The sequence below is a fragment of the Vigna angularis genome, chromosome 4 (assembly GCF_016808095.1).
Source record: "Vigna angularis cultivar LongXiaoDou No.4 chromosome 4, ASM1680809v1, whole genome shotgun sequence".
Taxonomy (NCBI): domain Eukaryota; kingdom Viridiplantae; phylum Streptophyta; class Magnoliopsida; order Fabales; family Fabaceae; genus Vigna; species Vigna angularis.
Window position 1 is genome coordinate 11,320,012 of NC_068973.1, and position 16,808 is coordinate 11,336,819.

Here is a 16,808-nt window from a genome sequence, read left to right on the forward strand (position 1 = left end):
CGTCGCCTCTAGAGGGAAGAGCAAGCGGTGGTGGTGCGTCAATGGTGGCGGCGGTGATAGTGGTGGTGGTGGTGGTCAGATTAGGGTTTTTCTGATGTTGATGGTGGTGGTGCGAATCTGAGATTAGGGTCAGATTGGGGTAAAATTAGGGTCAGATTAGGGTTTTTCGAATCTGAGATTTTGTTTTACTTGCTTCTTTGAATCTGAGATTGGGGTAAAATTAGGGTCAGATCTGATGTTGCCTGTGTTAATTTTCCTGTTAATTTTCCTGTGTTAATTTGCTCGAGGCACCAAAATTAAATTCCTGTGTTAATTTGCCATCATTTTCAAAGCAAGCTAATGTGTTCAGATCAACAAAAGGGGTGAGGGTTTTGCTTAATCGAGTTCTCTCCTTGTTCAAAAGGACCCTACTGATAATGCATAACAAAAAATAAAAATAAAAAAAAAGACCTTACTGCCTCGGTTTAGCCTCCAACCGAGGCAGTAGAAGGAGAAGAACAATCTCGATTCTGATAACCGAGGCCGAATCGTACCATTTTTTGTCTCGTTCCAGAACCGAAGCATAAAGTTTATCACTTTTTACCTCGTCTGAATATGCCTCGGTTCAGAAATCGGTGCCTATAAGCGAATTTAACCGGTGCCATTTCCTTTAAATGTACTAGTGAAACTAAGAAATATAAAAGATATAAATTCTTTCTACTTTTGAGCAAGTGTAAGACTTGTCATACTTTGCAACACCAACTTGCCTTTTCTAAAGAAACAATTTGTATGAAATACATTCCTAAAAAAAATTCTTTGATATAAATAAAGTGTTGCAAGATCTTCTTAAAATATTAAATCCTTCCAAACATAATTTTTTTTAATTAAGGTTTGATATGTTATGAAATGTTTCAGCCTTGCATCTGTAAAATAAAATATAATTATCATTTATTCAAATACTCATTTCACTAAATATTCTCACTTTGGTTTCAGGCAAAAGTTGATCAAAACAACACTTAGTATCTATTACATACAATATATATTAATCAACATTTCCATATGTCTAATCATAAATATAATGATATATAACAAATTATGTTTTATATTTAATTATATAAAAATGATTAAGATTAATCATGAAATATATTGAACTTAAATCTAACCATCATATTAAGCAAAAGAGCCTTATAGTTATTTTTTTAGAGATAAAAATGATTCAATTCTTTATTTATTAAAAAGTAAAATTATTTAATTAAAAAAATAATTAGAAAAAGACATGCCTCTTAATACACGGACATATATTATTAATAAAACATTCGACAAAAATAATATGAGAAGTAATTATTTTGATAAATAATGTGATTTAAAAAAAAAAGGCTTCATTTTCAGATTTCACCCGTGATAAAATAGATTGATAGATGCAGAATGGTATAAAATTGGCCAATTTGCCTCTCATTGTTTTCTAACTCTGCACAAACAAGATGATAATAATTTTAAAAAGTTCAGTGTGGCAAATGAATCTCCATTCTCTATAAAAACAAAACCAAAGACTTATCTCAATCCACTCGCTAATCGCCGCAGCAACTAGTGTCGTACCGTATCCACTTTCTTCCAACTCCGCCCTTCTTCTTTCTCAAACAACCAAACATGGTGGTGGCGGGTCTGTCTCCGGCCATCTCCATCTCCACCGCCACCACAACCCCCTCTTGCTTCCATTCTCGCGCCTCAAAACCACTCTCTTCTTTTTTCGGCCTCCTCCACTCTCCCCAGCCCAATCTCTCCATCTCCGCCAGGAGGAACCGCTACAACACCACTCACTGTTGCCGCTGCTCCCTCAATTCCGGCGATACCTACGTCAATTGGGATTGGAACCGATGGTGCCGCTATTTCTCAGAAATCGAACAGGCCGAGAACTTTGCCTCTGTCCTTAAGGTACATCGATAAGTAATATATTTATTCTTTTACCGAATTTTCGTCTTCATTCTCAATATGAAACTTCTTGCATAAGTTGAAATTTTCGTATGCATAATCAGTTAGTGGTTTGATTCATCTTTTGGATTCTGTGCCTGTACAATTTATATGCAGTTAGAAACTACTCGTTTTAATTTCATAGAAACCATATTATCGTTTAAAAGTGTAGAAGTAGAGGCTAAAACATGAAGGTTATGTTGGCGTTGAGTTGATTTATCAGCTTTCTCATTTAATTTAAGAGTCTTTAAAAGAAAACAAAGATAAAGGAAAAATGAAATGAACTTCTTCCGTGAACTAAAATTAGTTTGTAAACTGATTTGTAATTGTTCTCTCATATTTACTTCTCCAAAATTAGACTTTTACCATATGCATATGCTGGCTTTATTTTGGGAAGAAATTCATTTCACCTTTTTCTTCTCTTAAAAGTGTTCACGAATAAATTTACGAAAACTAACCCTTAGTCTAAAGCTGATTTTAATGAATAGGTGATGGTTACGCTACTTTTTTTTTTGTGTGTGTTTGTGTAGTTTCAACTTGATGATGCTGTAGAGAAGGAGGACTTTGAAGAGGCCATTAAGTTGAAGAGGGCTCTTTTGGAAGCAACGTCCAAGGACACTGTTGCTAAAATTATGGATCAGTTGAAGGTAAGAGCAGCAGAATTTGTCTGAATTAGTTGACTTTTTTTTTTCTTTTTAAAATTTTTGTACATATGGTGTGGTCGGTACTCGATGTTAACTGGTGGTTGTGTTATGGTGCAGAGTGCTATAGATGATGAACGATATCATGATGCTTCAAGATTGTGTAAATGCACTGGAAGTGGACTGGTATCTTTCTTGTTTGCTCAACTTTGTGCTAGCCATTGTTTGAAAGTGTAACCTTTTACAATGTTTTATTATTGTATTTGGAGCTTGACTTTATTTAGTTTGTGTTTGACTCAGCCTTTTCCTACTTAAAAGGGAGAAGTTGAGCCAAGTATGTTTTTAGATAAGCTCTTGAAAAGAAAAGTAGTTTCTTCTTTAGAACAAAGGCCTGGAAAATAGAGCTATTGAATGAGGAATTTACTTTTGTGTAGATGAGAAGTGAAAATTAGTTAGCTCAAAAACACTATCTTAGTATTTCCTAGAAGATGTAGCTTCACCCTCTTAACAAAACTTCAACATTATGGATCAGTTCAACATTGTCCGCAAACTAGTTTTCATCTTTTGTAGAAGACAAATAAAATATCCACTACTTAGAGCAACGATTTACAATATTTATTTCTCACATTGAGTTAATTAGATAATCACATGCCATGTTTAAGTTACCATCACCAATAACTCATGATCTGGAAAGGGTGAGTCTAATAATGTAGAAGAATGTTTTGGAAAAGAAATTGGGAGTTATGAGGATTTAAGGTTTGTCGTCTTGAAGATGTAAACAAAAATAAGTGGTATGTTTGGAAGATGTTTGGTAACTGTCATCAACCATTCAATACACTTTAACAACAACAAGGGTTTATAAGGGTTAAATATTGTAATAGGAAAGAAACTCAACATTATGAAAATTAAAAATAGATGGTGTGCCAGATTAGTTTCAAGTTAGTTTTAATAAACTTATGCAGTGCAGTTGTCTGAGAAGATAAAGACAACCCATCTAGAAAACAAAATAGTAGTTGTGATTTGTGAGTATTGTTACTGATTGATGGTCTCAACAAGGTTTTGTGAATCACAACTCCCTTATTTGATGACCATTGTTACCTTTGTGTGCAGGTGGGCTGGTGGGTGGGTTACTCAAAAACCACTGATGACCCCTTTGGTAGAATTATACATATAAGTCCTGGCATGGGTAGGTTCATTGGCAAGAGTTACAGTCCAAGGTATGAATGTTCTACATTATATTTTACCCTGTAGTTTTTTATTGGGGAGCGCTGCTTATTTCTACTTAATACAGACAATTGATGACAGCATCTAGTGGAACTCCAATTTTTGAAATTTATGTGGTAAAAAATGCTGATGATACGTATCATATGCAGGTAATATTCAAAATTTCTATCTAAATGATCCTTGTTTATTTGTCTTATCAATCTGCTTGAGAAAAACAAAGTCTCAGTTCACATGTTGATTCATGGATAGTTTTTATTGTTTCATTATTTATGAGCCACATATTTATCAGTAAAAGGCTTAATTTTGGGGGTACTAATGCAAACATTTAATAAGCAAACTGAACGTAAAATGAATTATAGAATAGGAACATCATTTTTAATGGATAGTTTTTATTGTTTCATTATTAATGACCTCCATATTTATCACTAGAAGACTTATTTTGGGGGTACTAATGCAAATATTTAATAAGCAAACTGAATGTAAAATGAATTATAGAATAGGAACATCATTTTTGTGGTTTTGCTTAAGTGTATGATTCAGTTTGTTTGTCTTTACTGAGTCTTTTTCCTCATTATCTACCTAGTTCTGAGTAGTTTGGTTAAGTAGTATGCTATTGCTTATGATGGGATTTTGGCAAAACGTAACAGGTAGTGTATTTGCGACAAGCCAAAGGAAAGTCAAAGAGAAACCCTCTATCTCTATCTACTAAAGGCCCATCCAAACCTGAGGTGGATAATGTATCTTCATCAGTTGAGGTGCAGGAAGATGAAGAGAAGGTTGAAAGAAATGATGAGAAAAACAATAACATCGAGGCAGTAACTGAAGAGGGAATTAAAAGTGTGATAAATTTTCTTAAAGAAAAAATTCCAGGACTAAAAGTCAAAGTTATGAATGTTAATGTTGAAGAGGAAGCAGCAGAGAACAATGATTCTATTCAGCAATTGATGGAGGATGATAGTAATAAAACTGGCACTGGTGAGAATCATGAAGATGAAGTTGATAATCTCGATGAACCTGATGGGGTCACTCTAGACAGAGATGGAGATGCCATAGAAGAAGAAAAGGATTTGGAAATGAAGCTTTTTATTGGTGGGGTTGTACACAACAATGAGGATACTCCTCTCAAGGATGATTTTGTACGTCTTCCAGCAGTAATAAAAAATATGGAAAAAGATTCTTTTGTCTTCAATTTTGCTGGCAAAAATATAGACTATGGTATCAAAGAAGATAAAGCTCCCAATATCAAAGTGGCCGCTTTGGCAGCTCAAGGAGTCTCGGAGCTTATGCCTCCTGATGTTGCTAATGCATTTTGGAGTTCCGACAAAGTGTCTTCCAAGGTGAGACTGGGATATTTAAGCATTTTAAACAAAAATCATGCATTTCTTTGGAGTTCTGTTAACTCATTCAGTAGGAATTAAGGAACACCTGTTATGATTATCACTGTAATGCTAAGGTTTTCATTGGTGATAAAATCAGGACAATTTCTATATGGAAAATGGGAGACTGTATGATATTGATGAAATGACACAGAACTACAAAATAAGAAATAGCCTATACTCCTACCAATGGAGGAAGCTCCAATCCCCAAGCCTAAGCTTGAAGATGGAAAACTTATACATAATTTCCCCTCCGACATAGCCCAATCCTTTACATTGGATCTGTCATCCTTCTTCTCCTGTTTTTAACTTGTCACACTTCTTACCAAACTAATTCACCCTTTCCAGCCTTTTTGTCTATTATAATACTGTTAGAAATACAAGAAATATATAAAGATTCGTGGTTATTGTTCACCATCACCTATTCTTTTGTTGTGTAGTCCATATACAACTTTCAACATCTTTTCCACTTTTCTTTCTTTCAACGTGGTATTGAGTGATACCATTTCTGTCCATTTTTCTTTCTTTCAACATGGCATCGGAGCAATACCATTTTCATCACCTATTTTGTTAATATTCTGCTGCTAAGTTCCTTAAAAAGGAAGTGAAACTTCAACTAGTCACCTCTTCCGTTTTGTCTCTTATTTCCAGCATGACTGTCAATATTTCATAATGTCCTAATTTGTTTGCTATTCTAAATTGTGGTTGTTCACCATCACCAACCCTTTTGTTTAGTAGTTTGTACATAGCTTTCAGCATCTTCATCTATTTTTCTTTTCTTTCTTTTAACATGGGATCAAAGCGATGCTATCTTCCATGACTCATTTTGTGACTATTTCGCTTCCAAGTTCCTTTAAACAAAATAAGTGCAACTCCAATCAGTCACGTCACCTCTTTTGCTTCGTCTCATATTTCCAGCATGATAGCCAATCTTCAATTGAGTCCACATTTGGCTTGCTACTCTGATTTGTGGTGGACATTCACCGTTACTGACTTTTCTGTTGCACTTCTTCTAGCTTTGACAAACTATCTGACAAAATTTCTACTCACTTAATAACAGTAATTGATTTCTGTTATTTACAATTGCATCAAATATATTAATTGGATAAGCACATGGTCACAATCTACATTAATATCACTGTTGATTATTGATCTAGCCAGCCTTAGTATAAGTGAGAATGATAACGGTATAACAGTGAGATAATGGTGATGTCAGTTCCCATGAAAATGGATCTTAAACTAGTGTGAGCCATTGAAAGTTTATTAACTATCACTTGATATACCATGGTTTACTTGTCAAAGAACTGACTGATGCTTTATCTAGATCTCCAAAAGCATGCGTGATATTGTCAGAGTTGCTATGAGTCAAGCTCATAAAAGAACTAGATTATCTGGGGATACATATTTTAACCGGATTACCTGTTCAAGAGGGGATTCTGATCCTTTTGATGGTGAGGTTACTTATCCTTTTGTGCGAATGATATTTTTTTGTATAGAATTTAGGTAAAGCAGAAGTAAGAACTGTTTGTGCTTGTCAAAATGCAGGACTCTATGTTGGCGCATTTGGCCCTTATGGCATGGAAGTAGTTCATTTGAGGCGAAAATTTGGACATTGGAATGAAGGGGACAGTGAAAATAATACTTCAGATGTTGGATTCTTTGAGTATGTAGAGGCTGTGAAGTTAACTGGGGATCTTAATGTTCCTGCTGGCCAGGTTTATACATTTTTAATTCTTGATCATATTGTGAACTTCTATCAACTTTATGTGAGCATGACAAGGAAGGACTTCTTTTTTTTGGTGTAGGTGACATTCCGTGCAAAAATTGGCAGAGGCAATCGCAACACCAATCGTGGGATGTATCCTGATGATTTAGGAGTGGTAATGCACTATTTTAATGGATGTCTTGGGTGACGGGTGCTCATCCATGTTGAATGATACTTAATTTCGAAATTAACTTTAGCCCATCATGCAGACCTTTTCCCCAACAATCTTTTACATTGTAACCTCAAACCATCTGTGACAGAAACCTGGAATCTTATTAGAAAGATTATGGATATCTCCCCTCAATCCAGTGTTTAATTCCTAGAACTTCGAGGGTGTACACCTCCCAATATGAAAAGTCTTAAATTCTATCGGAATTAGCAAGATGGCATCCCTCTCAATCCTTCTTCATATTATATACAGCTACTGGTGTACTAACTTAAACTTGCCTTCAATGGAACTAATCAGTTGCACAACCTCAACATACCCCTTTGTATTTCTCAGACTAACATTAGTTACTAATGGGGAATATGTAGCAATTCTCCCTTTAAGCATTATTCACCTTGTCCTCAATAGCAATGGGTTGCTGCAAACAAGGTTCCATTTTGTTCTAACTAGTTGAAGCATGATTATCAAGCCAACTCCATCGTGCTGCTGAAAATATCCTTCACTCCAACTAGGACAAACAAACACGTCAATGCCCACCCACAATCTCCTATACTCTGTTTTCTGCAGTACTTTTATTGTATTGGATAGAAATAGATAGAGTACTCAAACAAATGCGACATTCACCTTCACTTTTTATTTTATTGAATGTGCTTTGAATCTTGTCTGTTTCCTTGACTTGCATTGTTATCTGGTAATATATTGTGTTGGATCTATGATTTTGTTTTGTTAATTATGAATATATCATGAATTTTGACTATTTCTTTTAAAATTTGAGCATTTATATGTATATTGTATAAATTAGTTAATCTATGTATAAAATTTCTGAATAATGGTGTTAGGACCTGGAGGGTTTATGAAAGGAGAAAGATAGTAGAGAAATAAAGATGAGTACTTAATTGTTGAGCAGTTAAGGGGGCGGGAAAAGGTCTATAAAAAGGACCTCTTTTGTAGTTACAAATGGACAATTTTTACCTTTGAGTTTGTAGACCGGTTCAGACCTGGTGAAGGAGGTTAAGCTCCTAGATTTTCCTAGTTGTATTCTTGATTCTTTGATGTGAATGCAGTTCAATTCGTTACCATTTCTTGTTGTGAGTTTTACTGAGGTGTGCGAGTGAATTAGAAAGTTAGGATTCTTACCTAGATTCCTAACAAAGTGGTCCGACCTGCCGGATCCCAAACGGAGGAAGAACAAGATGGAGGGAAAGTTGCATGCATTGGAGAACCGAATTGAAGGAAGAATGAACGGGTTGGAAGGACGGTTGGAGCATATTGAAATGACCGTGGACGGTTTGAAGGCGGAATCAGCGGCGAATCGTCAAGATTCGATTGCGATGCGCAAAGATATCCAAGAATTGATGAGGATCATGGGTGCGCGAACCAAACAGATGGAAGAGAACTCCGACGGGAGTCAGGGGTCAGTCAATGGCCAATGGAGGGACGAGGTGGAGAGAGAGAGAGATGGGGAACGAGCGGAGGGGCAACTCAATTGGCGACGAAAGGTAGAGTTACCCACCTTTGAAGGACCGGACCCTCTGAATTGGATTAATCGAGCAGAAAAGTTCTTTGAAATTCAGAAAGTAGCAGAGGCAGAGAAGGTCGAACTGGCATATCTTAGCATGGAAGGAAGCGCCGGCTACTGGTTTAAGTTCTGGAAAGAGAAAGCGAGCGACCGCTCGTGGGAGGGGCTCAAGGAGGCTTTGTTGATCAGGTTTGAGAGTCGTAATCGAGGGGGGATTTTTGAGAGGATGGCGGCGATAAGTCAAACGGGCACCGTGGAGGAATATGTGCGGGATTTCGAAGCGCTGGTCGGACAGACGAAGGCGTTTTCGAACGACCAGCTATTGGGATATTTTCTGGCGGGCCTAAGAGAGGAACTGCGATGCCAAATACGGCCACACGATCCGCGAAATCTGATGGCGGCATTGAAAATCGCGCGGGAGGTTGAAGAGGCGCTACGCGGGTTAGGTCTGAGTGGGTGGACAGCGTCCAAGAATTTCCAATCGTGGGGTCGAACGACGGGAGGAGGAGTGGTTGTAGTGAGAACCGAACCGGCGAGGAGTAACCCAGGGAGAAATGTTGCAACTGAGAGTGTCAGATCAGTGAGACAAGACAGCGCGGCAGGGAGTAGTTCAGCGAGAGGAGGAAGTCCCGTGGGAAGTGAAAGTAGAGGAAGGAACTCGCGAAACCTTCCCTACCCAGAATTTCTGCAACGAAGGGAAGAAGGGAGGTGTTTTAGATGTGGGGGGGCCTTTAGCCCTGGGCACCAATGCCCTGAGAAGAGTTTACGGGTAGTGTTATTAGCGGAAGATGAAGAGGAGGAGGTCGAAGCGGAGCCACAACGAATGGAGCTATCGGCTGTTTCGGCCAGCGGATTTGCGGAGGGAGGGGCCATCTTGCTGGCCAACCAAGGTATTGGATAGAAGGATCCAACAACAAGGGGAGGACAGGCGGGAGCAAGTTCTAGTTGAATGGCAAGCAGGAGGAGAGAATAGTGCAACTTGGGAAGACAAGATAACAATGCCAAAGCATTTTCCAGAGTTCAACCTTGAGGACAAGGATGATCTTTAAGGGGGGAGTAATGTTAGGACCTGGAGGGTTTATGAAAGGAGAAAGATAGTAGAGAAATAAAGATGAGTACTTAACTATTGAGCAGTTAAGGGGGCGGGAAAAGGTCTATAAAAAGGACCTCTTTTGTAGTTACAAATGGACAGTTTTTACCTTTGAGTTTGTAGACCGGTTCAGACCTGGTGAAGGAGGCTAAGCTCCTAGATTTTCCTAGTTGTATTCTTGATTCTTTGATGTGAATACAGTTCAATTCGTTACCATTTCTTGTTGTGAGTTTTACTGAGGTGTGCGAGTGAATTAGAAAGTTAGGATTCTTACCTAGATTCCTAACAAATGGCCTTCGCTAGGAGAGGCAAAGGCCACTCATATCTATCTCTACACCATGAAAAGGTGACATCTAGTGTACTTCCAAAAGAATTAAAAAAATTGCTTCAATTTCCTTGAGTTTGCTTTCTAATGCTTTTTATATGTACTTATGGTTTTTGAGGTACTTATAGTTTTTATTCATCCTTTGCTTGGGTTTTCCTTTTTTTCTGTTTTGCTCATTTGATCAGTTTGTGATATGTTCTTGAAACATACAAATAATCTTAAATACTGCACTTATTTCCAAACAGGTTGCTAGTTATAAAGGCCAGGGGAGAATAGCTGACTATGGTTTTCGAAATCCAAAATGGGTCGAAGGGGAACTGCTCCAACTTAATGGCAAGGTAAGTTTAGTCAGAGGAGTTACATTTTTCTCATAATCAATAATATTAGTTAATAGAAAAATTTGGTAGAATTTCTGTTGACATTTTCTTGATCTGCTATTATCATATTTAGGGCATGGGACCTTACATGAAAGGTGCAGACCTCGGCTTCCTTTATGTAGTACCTGAACAAAGTTTTCTAGTGTTATTCCACCGGTTGAAACTACCCGAGTAAGCCATGGTTGATGCTACGCTACTCCTTTATAATATGTCATCTGATGCGGGGTGGAACATGAAAGATTCTGACACTTGCACGAGATTTTATGTTACACTTTTTTCCAGTGGTAGTTATACCCTACAGGCAGGCACTTGTTTTGTTTTTCCTAGCCCTTCTGAGTTCATTTTTTGTTAATCCTTTTACCAATCTCTTTACTATCTGTCATATTGTGTATATAAATTTTGCCGACTAATATAGTAGTATGCTAGGAACTCTGGAAGTACCGTAAGGGATCTTTTACGTGCATAATGTGGAATATGTCTGTGTGTGCCTCCTTTCTGGTTTGGATTTCTCGTTTGTGGAAGTCCGACATAGTCTGCTTGTATGAAAGTGAGCAAATAATACTTGAATTTCTTCCCTTTGGCAATTTATCCACAGATTTTGTTACACCATTTCCTCTAGAAAGAAAGGAAATAATAATTAATAAACTTTATGCCACCCTTATCAAGAAGAATTATGGTGAAGGTATTGGCAGCAAAACAGATGCCTCAAGCTAGATTCCTGAATAAACCTATAGTGCTTTTGGAGACGTGTGAAGAGATAAAAAGGTGTCTCGTGAGAAAGCAAGTGCTCCATTATGTAGCAGGTTGCTTTCAGTGATGTATTTTATAGTTATTTTTAGGACCTTAGATGTTTGCACAAGAATAAGTTGCATTAAAATGCGCAATGGGAACCTTTACAATGGAAGCTGAGTTAAAGTAAGAGATATTGTCTTCTTTTCTTCTTCTTATTACACGATAGTGAGTTCACTGAAACGAAATCAAGTTACTTTTCTCCATTTGAAAAGGTTTGTTTATATTTTAATCGGGCCCGCATCGATTTTCTTCGTCCTTTTCAGAATAACCACGACGACTTAAATATAGCACCAAGAAAAAGTTATGTATCTCCATTGCTACAGATAACTAACCCAATCTTTTCATCTGTCATATTGATACTTTTGTCTTTTCATCATTAATTAATCAGCGTATTTATGATAGTAAATGTTAAAAATCAAGATAATACCTTAATGAATGGAAATATTATTTGTTATTTTTAGTTGGTAACTTAAGACTTATAAAATTTAATTTAAAATAAAGATAAAGGCTGTTATAATATAATTAGAAATAGAAATTAAAAAGTGGTTGGTTTAAAAGGCAACAATTATAGCTTTTCCTTTTAGACTAACACAGTCAGTAGAGCACTAGAGACAGTGAAGTAACCGAGGTGGCACGTCTTGCGCTAAGGAACAATGACGAAAAACTAAAACATCCTTCTTTTTCTTTTCCCACCACCCAAACCAACCTTTTTCCTTTTTCATTGCAATTCACTTTTGTTTTTTCTCACTCGTCGTCTTTCTTTTATAATCTTCGCTTCACCACACCAATGCAAACGGAAAAGGAAGAATCGCAACTCACAAGGATCACACCGTCGTCATGAAAAAATCGCTCTCCAAAGGCTCGGAGTCGTCCACTCAGTTGGACTCGCCGCTCCAATTCCACTCGCCGATGCGGTGGGACGGGACCGATCCGCCGGAGTCTCCGGAATACCGATCGCCGGGAAACTTGACGGAAAGGCATGCGGACCACTCTATGGCAATCGTCACCGTCGGCAACCTCAAGCAGCTCGTTCCGGACAAGCGCGCGGAGCACCGGAAGCCACCGGAAAATATGCCGCCTCCGTTGAGGGTGTTCAACGGCACGGTGACGGAGGAGACGCAGCGTCCGGCGGCGAAAGCGGCTCCTGCGATGGTTGGAGGCGAGAGGAGATCGAGGTCGTCCGGGTGGACTACGGAGGAGACGGTGTGCAAGGCGGCCCTAGGGTTCCGGCTGAGCGAGATGGTGGTGTGTCTGATTTCGTTTTCTGTTATGGCGGCGGATAAGACGCAAGGATGGAGCGGTGACTCCTTTGATCGCTATAGAGAATATAGGTATTGAAATCATCATTACTATTTGTATGATTATCAATTTTAAGTATTATTATTTATTAATTAATTTTTAAAGTTTGTTTAGTCAAAATTAGGTTAAATTGATAAATGAATGTATGCATGGTTGGTGATTGTAGAAATGTGGAAGTTATTGGTATGTGTTTATGATAATTCATTTCTGGCAGGTACTGTTTATCTGTGAATATAATTGGATTTGCATACTCAGCGTTGCAAGCATGTGATCTGTCATGTCAACTTGCCACGGGTAAACACTTTATCAGTCACCACCTTCGCAACCACTTTGATTTCTTCATGGATCAGGCATGTCCTACCACTCTGTTTCTGTTCCTATGTTTTACTTTACTTCTTTTCTGTCAGAGAAGTGAGCATGTTCAGTCTACCCAATATTAGTCAAATTAGTACACTACTGCTTGAATCAAGGAAGGTTATGTTGTGGTAGTATAACTAGTAATTTTGAGTTCATGTTGGAATATTCAGTGATCTGGAGTTTAAGTTTGAATATACTGTTGAATTAAATACTTAGAATTTTTTTAAACGTTAATAGAGATTCTTCTGATTCAAATATGATACTCTCTTGTAAAGATTACATATTGTCCTGAAAAGAAGATTGTTTCAACGTTCTGTTTGTTAATTTGGAGATTTTGCACTAGAGCAATAGCGAAAACCATTTTTTGTGGTTGAAAGTCGTGATATTTTTGTGATGAATTGATGCGTAGGTTCTGGCTTATCTTCTGATATCAGCATCATCATCTGCAGCCACACGGGTTGATGATTGGATATCGAATTGGGGGAAAGATGAGTTCACAGAAATGGCCACTGCTTCAATTGCAATGTCCTTCCTCGCTTTTCTTGCCTTTGCTATGAGTTCACTCATCTCTGGTTACACCCTATGCAACCGCAGCTCCATGTGAACCTCACACCTACTTCTCCTCCCAACTTCTCTTCTACCGTGATGGAATAGAGTAATACTTGTTTGAAACTGATTTGATACATGATTTATCATCACATCCAAGAACCCCAAAAACGTGGAAGCAAGAACGTGGAAAACAACATGAACTGTGCTTCCAAACATGTAAAGAAATTGTTGATGCTCGAGAGTTTGTACTGTACTGACGGATTTATGTATATACACAGTTTCAGTATATTGTTCGTGTTCCAAATGGGAGGCTGGACAACAGATTTTCTTTGTTTGATTTGATAACTTAACAGGAAAGTGATTGTGTGAAAGAAAGATATTTTGAAAGAAACTGTTCTATCATAAACAGAAATTTTATTTGACTAATTTCTAACAAATTCTCTCTTTAACTATATTCTTTTAATATAAAGAAATTAGTTTACATGGCTTTTTTTACAGATTCCAATGCACGCAGCTTCAGAAAAACATTCAATGAGAGATTTTATTATTACATCAACAATTTATTTCGAAGTATTACAATGAATCAATTTTATTACTCTTGTTTGTACAAATTCTTGAAAAAAGTTAAAACGAACAGAACTATTGTCGAATTGAATAGTTATGGACTCTTGCTTAGTTTGATTAAGTGTAATGAACAACCTTTTTAGCTAAATAGTTTGACAGGAACATGATGTTGTTGCAATGAATTTTGTCTCTGTAATTGACAATTGATTGTTTCTTTGAACACCATGATACAAGTCTAAATCCAAAAAGAAAGACATTTTTTATTGTACTTTTTCTATGATCCACATCTTTAGCATAATCACTATCAATACATGTTATGAGTTTATTAGTTCCTCCGTTTTTGTAAAAAGTTCCAAATTCAATAATTTTGTATGTATACTTTAGTATCCTATTTGCAATGTTGTAAATGGAGTCAAGTGAGATTCTCCATATACCTACTCAAAAGACTTACAACAAACATTAAATTTATACAAGTCAAAGTAAGATACATAAGACAACTCACTATTTGCATGAAGCAAGTTTTATCCACATGTTATCTTCCTTCATCTTTACAAATCTTAAAATTAGGAACTATAGGAGTTTGAATTGAGTTGCTTTGATTCATTATAAAATGTTACAAATCTTAAAATTAGGCACTTTCTTTTTAGATAGCATGTTGCGAACCAAATTCATGATTGTTCGATTCTTTTGTTCTACAACACCATTCTTTGCGGTGAATATGCTACTATTAATTGTTTTTGCTCTCCATGCGCATTGCAAAACTTATTGAATTCTTGAGATGTGAACTCTCCACCATGATATGTGCACAACCCTTTGAGTGAAATATTTGTTGCTTTCTCAACATATAATTTGAAGTTTTTGAAAAAAGTAAAGGTCTCTTATTTTTCTACCAAAAACTAAACCAAAGTTTTTCGACTGAAATCATAAATAAAAGTAAGCAGATACCTTTTCTTTCTATTTGAGGCTAGCTTAATGGGTCCGCAAATGTCAGCATGAACAAGTTGAAGAATCTATGAAGCTCTCCAAGAACTTCTCATGGGAAATGAATCTTGATGTTGTTTCTCAATTAGACAATCTTTGCATAACTTAGAGGACGAGTTAAGCAGTGGTAAACCTTCCATCATTCCTTTTTGTTGCAAAGTATGTAAGCCTTTAAAGCTTAAATGGTCAAACCTGCAATGCCACAACTGTGTTACATCTTCTAAAATTGTGTTAAAATAAGTAGGTGCTACAGGCAAGGAGATGGCATGAAAGATAAACATCTGATTCGATGACATTAGATTGCATAATCAAAAACTTTGTCTGGATGATATATTTTTCATTTTCCCTGTTGAAATAAAATGCTCAACCTCTTCTCTTGCAATTGTCCCAGACTTAGTATGTTTTTCCATGGCATGCAGAGGATATTTGCAACAACCCCACAACGGTCAAATTTTTCCAATGCTAATGGATCCTAAGCTTTTCAAAGAGGGGAGTGAGTCTTGTGTTAGACGTGAACAAGTATGTAAAATTTATATTTTGCAATATTGTTATAAGATATGTTTTCTTATTACAATCCCCTACATATTGCAAAAGATAAGATATAGAAAAGCTGAAAGAAGAAAATCCTAGGTCTTATATAAGATTTAATGCATTAAAACTGATATAGTAAGCTATATGAGCTAGTCCTAGATTGATAAACTTACACACAATGTAGTTGATATAAGTAGCTATATGAACCAAACAACTTAGTATATGTTAGCAGCTTATCAATCACAATACATTCCCATAATCCTTGTTGTTATCAGTGTGTTGCGTTTACTAGGCCATAAGCGTGTTCGGTATTCATGAGTCTCTAGAGATCATGCTAAGATCTCATACAAGCGACCTCCCTCAACTCTCATATAGGTGATTTCATAAAATATATGTTGCACATCATACACCACTCATAAGGGATATGAAAATCATTAGAAAGTTTATTTAATCTAAAATTCTTACACCACATAGAATTTTAGTTACAAAGTTTAACCTCTCATTAATGTAGTCTCTAGAACCTTCACACATATACACATCATAGGAATGGAAAATATTGATTTAAAATCAATTTAGTGTTATTAGAACTAACAAATGACTTGTTTTTACCCATATGAACCTTATTCATAGGATCTCCAATCATAAAGGTTGGGTTACCATTACTTGTTTGTTTGCAAATGGCTTAAGTCTTATTCCCTTTGATGTTTCTAATATTATGTTTCTTCCCACGGGTTTAGTTAGAGGATATCCTAGATTTGGTTCTGACTTCACAAAACAATGGAAATAGTTTCACTATTTAGGAACTACTTCACCAAATTATGTTTCAATTGTATATGTTTTTTCTTTCCATTGTAATTCTTGTTTTTAGCTATAACTATTGTCGATTGGCAATCACAATGTATTGACACAGACGAAGTTGGTTTCATTCCCAATGGAATGTTTGCTAAGAAGTTTTTCAACTACTTAGCTTCACTACCAACCATTTCAAGAACAACAAACTTAGATTACATTATTGATCTTGCAATAATTGTTTGCCTGGCTGATCTCCATGTAATCACACCATTCCCAACACTAGATTGATGAGTACAAGTCACTGGAAAACCCAGTCGCTGCCAGTTTATGCCTCCAACCATCACACATTCATCAAAGAATTTCAATCGTGTTGTAAGTCACATAGGAGCTGATGTGGAGCTTCATGTTGTGCCACCCATGAACACCAGGATGCACAACGAACAGAAACATGCATAGTGCCTTCGAACCTCGTGCATGTAGCAATAATTCAGTACGTGAGTCATGTTAGGGCCT

The 16,808-nt window shown here is 36.8% G+C and overlaps 2 protein-coding genes across 4 annotated transcripts; both read left to right on the forward strand.

Moving 5' to 3' along the window:
* Positions 1-1,454: 1,454 nt before the first annotated feature.
* On the forward strand, positions 1,455-11,018 carry LOC108331648 (protein EXECUTER 2, chloroplastic). 2 transcript variants are annotated; one of them, XM_017566490.2, is made up of 11 exons: positions 1,459-1,911; positions 2,478-2,594; positions 2,709-2,774; positions 3,699-3,805; positions 3,880-3,961; positions 4,460-5,149; positions 6,513-6,639; positions 6,734-6,903; positions 6,994-7,068; positions 10,299-10,391; positions 10,504-11,018. In XM_017566490.2, the coding sequence occupies exons 1-11, from the start codon at positions 1,627-1,629 to the stop codon at positions 10,603-10,605; spliced, it is 1,914 nt and encodes a 637-aa protein (XP_017421979.1). In that variant the 5' UTR covers positions 1,459-1,626; the 3' UTR covers positions 10,606-11,018. The 2 variants fall into 2 exon arrangements, with proteins under 2 accessions (XP_052733127.1, XP_017421979.1); XM_052877167.1 differs by lacking the exons at positions 6,513-6,639; positions 6,734-6,903; positions 6,994-7,068 and having other exon boundaries at positions 1,455-1,911.
* A 149-nt stretch (positions 11,019-11,167) lies between these two features.
* LOC108330574 (CASP-like protein 4A3) lies at positions 11,168-13,731 on the forward strand. Of its 2 annotated transcripts, none has more exons than XM_017565061.2 (3): positions 11,168-12,553; positions 12,736-12,871; positions 13,288-13,731. In XM_017565061.2, exons 1-3 carry the CDS (start codon positions 12,060-12,062, stop codon positions 13,480-13,482), a joined length of 825 nt encoding a protein of 274 aa, XP_017420550.1. In that variant the 5' UTR covers positions 11,168-12,059; the 3' UTR covers positions 13,483-13,731. The 2 variants fall into 2 exon arrangements, with proteins under 2 accessions (XP_017420550.1, XP_017420551.1); XM_017565062.2 differs by having other exon boundaries at positions 13,328-13,731.
* Positions 13,732-16,808: the final 3,077 nt, after the last annotated feature.

Coding starts and splice junctions, on each gene's coding strand:
- LOC108330574 (XM_017565061.2), top strand. CDS start 12,060: ATGAAAAAATCGCTCTCCAAAGGCTCGGAGTCGTCCACTCAGTTGGAC. Junction 12,554..12,735: donor GATCGCTATAGAGAATATAG/GTATTGAAATCA, acceptor CATTTCTGGCAG/GTACTGTTTATCTGTGAATA. Junction 12,872..13,287: donor TTGATTTCTTCATGGATCAG/GCATGTCCTACC, acceptor ATTGATGCGTAG/GTTCTGGCTTATCTTCTGAT.
- LOC108331648 (XM_017566490.2), top strand. CDS start 1,627: ATGGTGGTGGCGGGTCTGTCTCCGGCCATCTCCATCTCCACCGCCACC. Junction 2,595..2,708: donor AAATTATGGATCAGTTGAAG/GTAAGAGCAGCA, acceptor GTTATGGTGCAG/AGTGCTATAGATGATGAACG. Junction 6,904..6,993: donor TTAATGTTCCTGCTGGCCAG/GTTTATACATTT, acceptor TTTTTGGTGTAG/GTGACATTCCGTGCAAAAAT.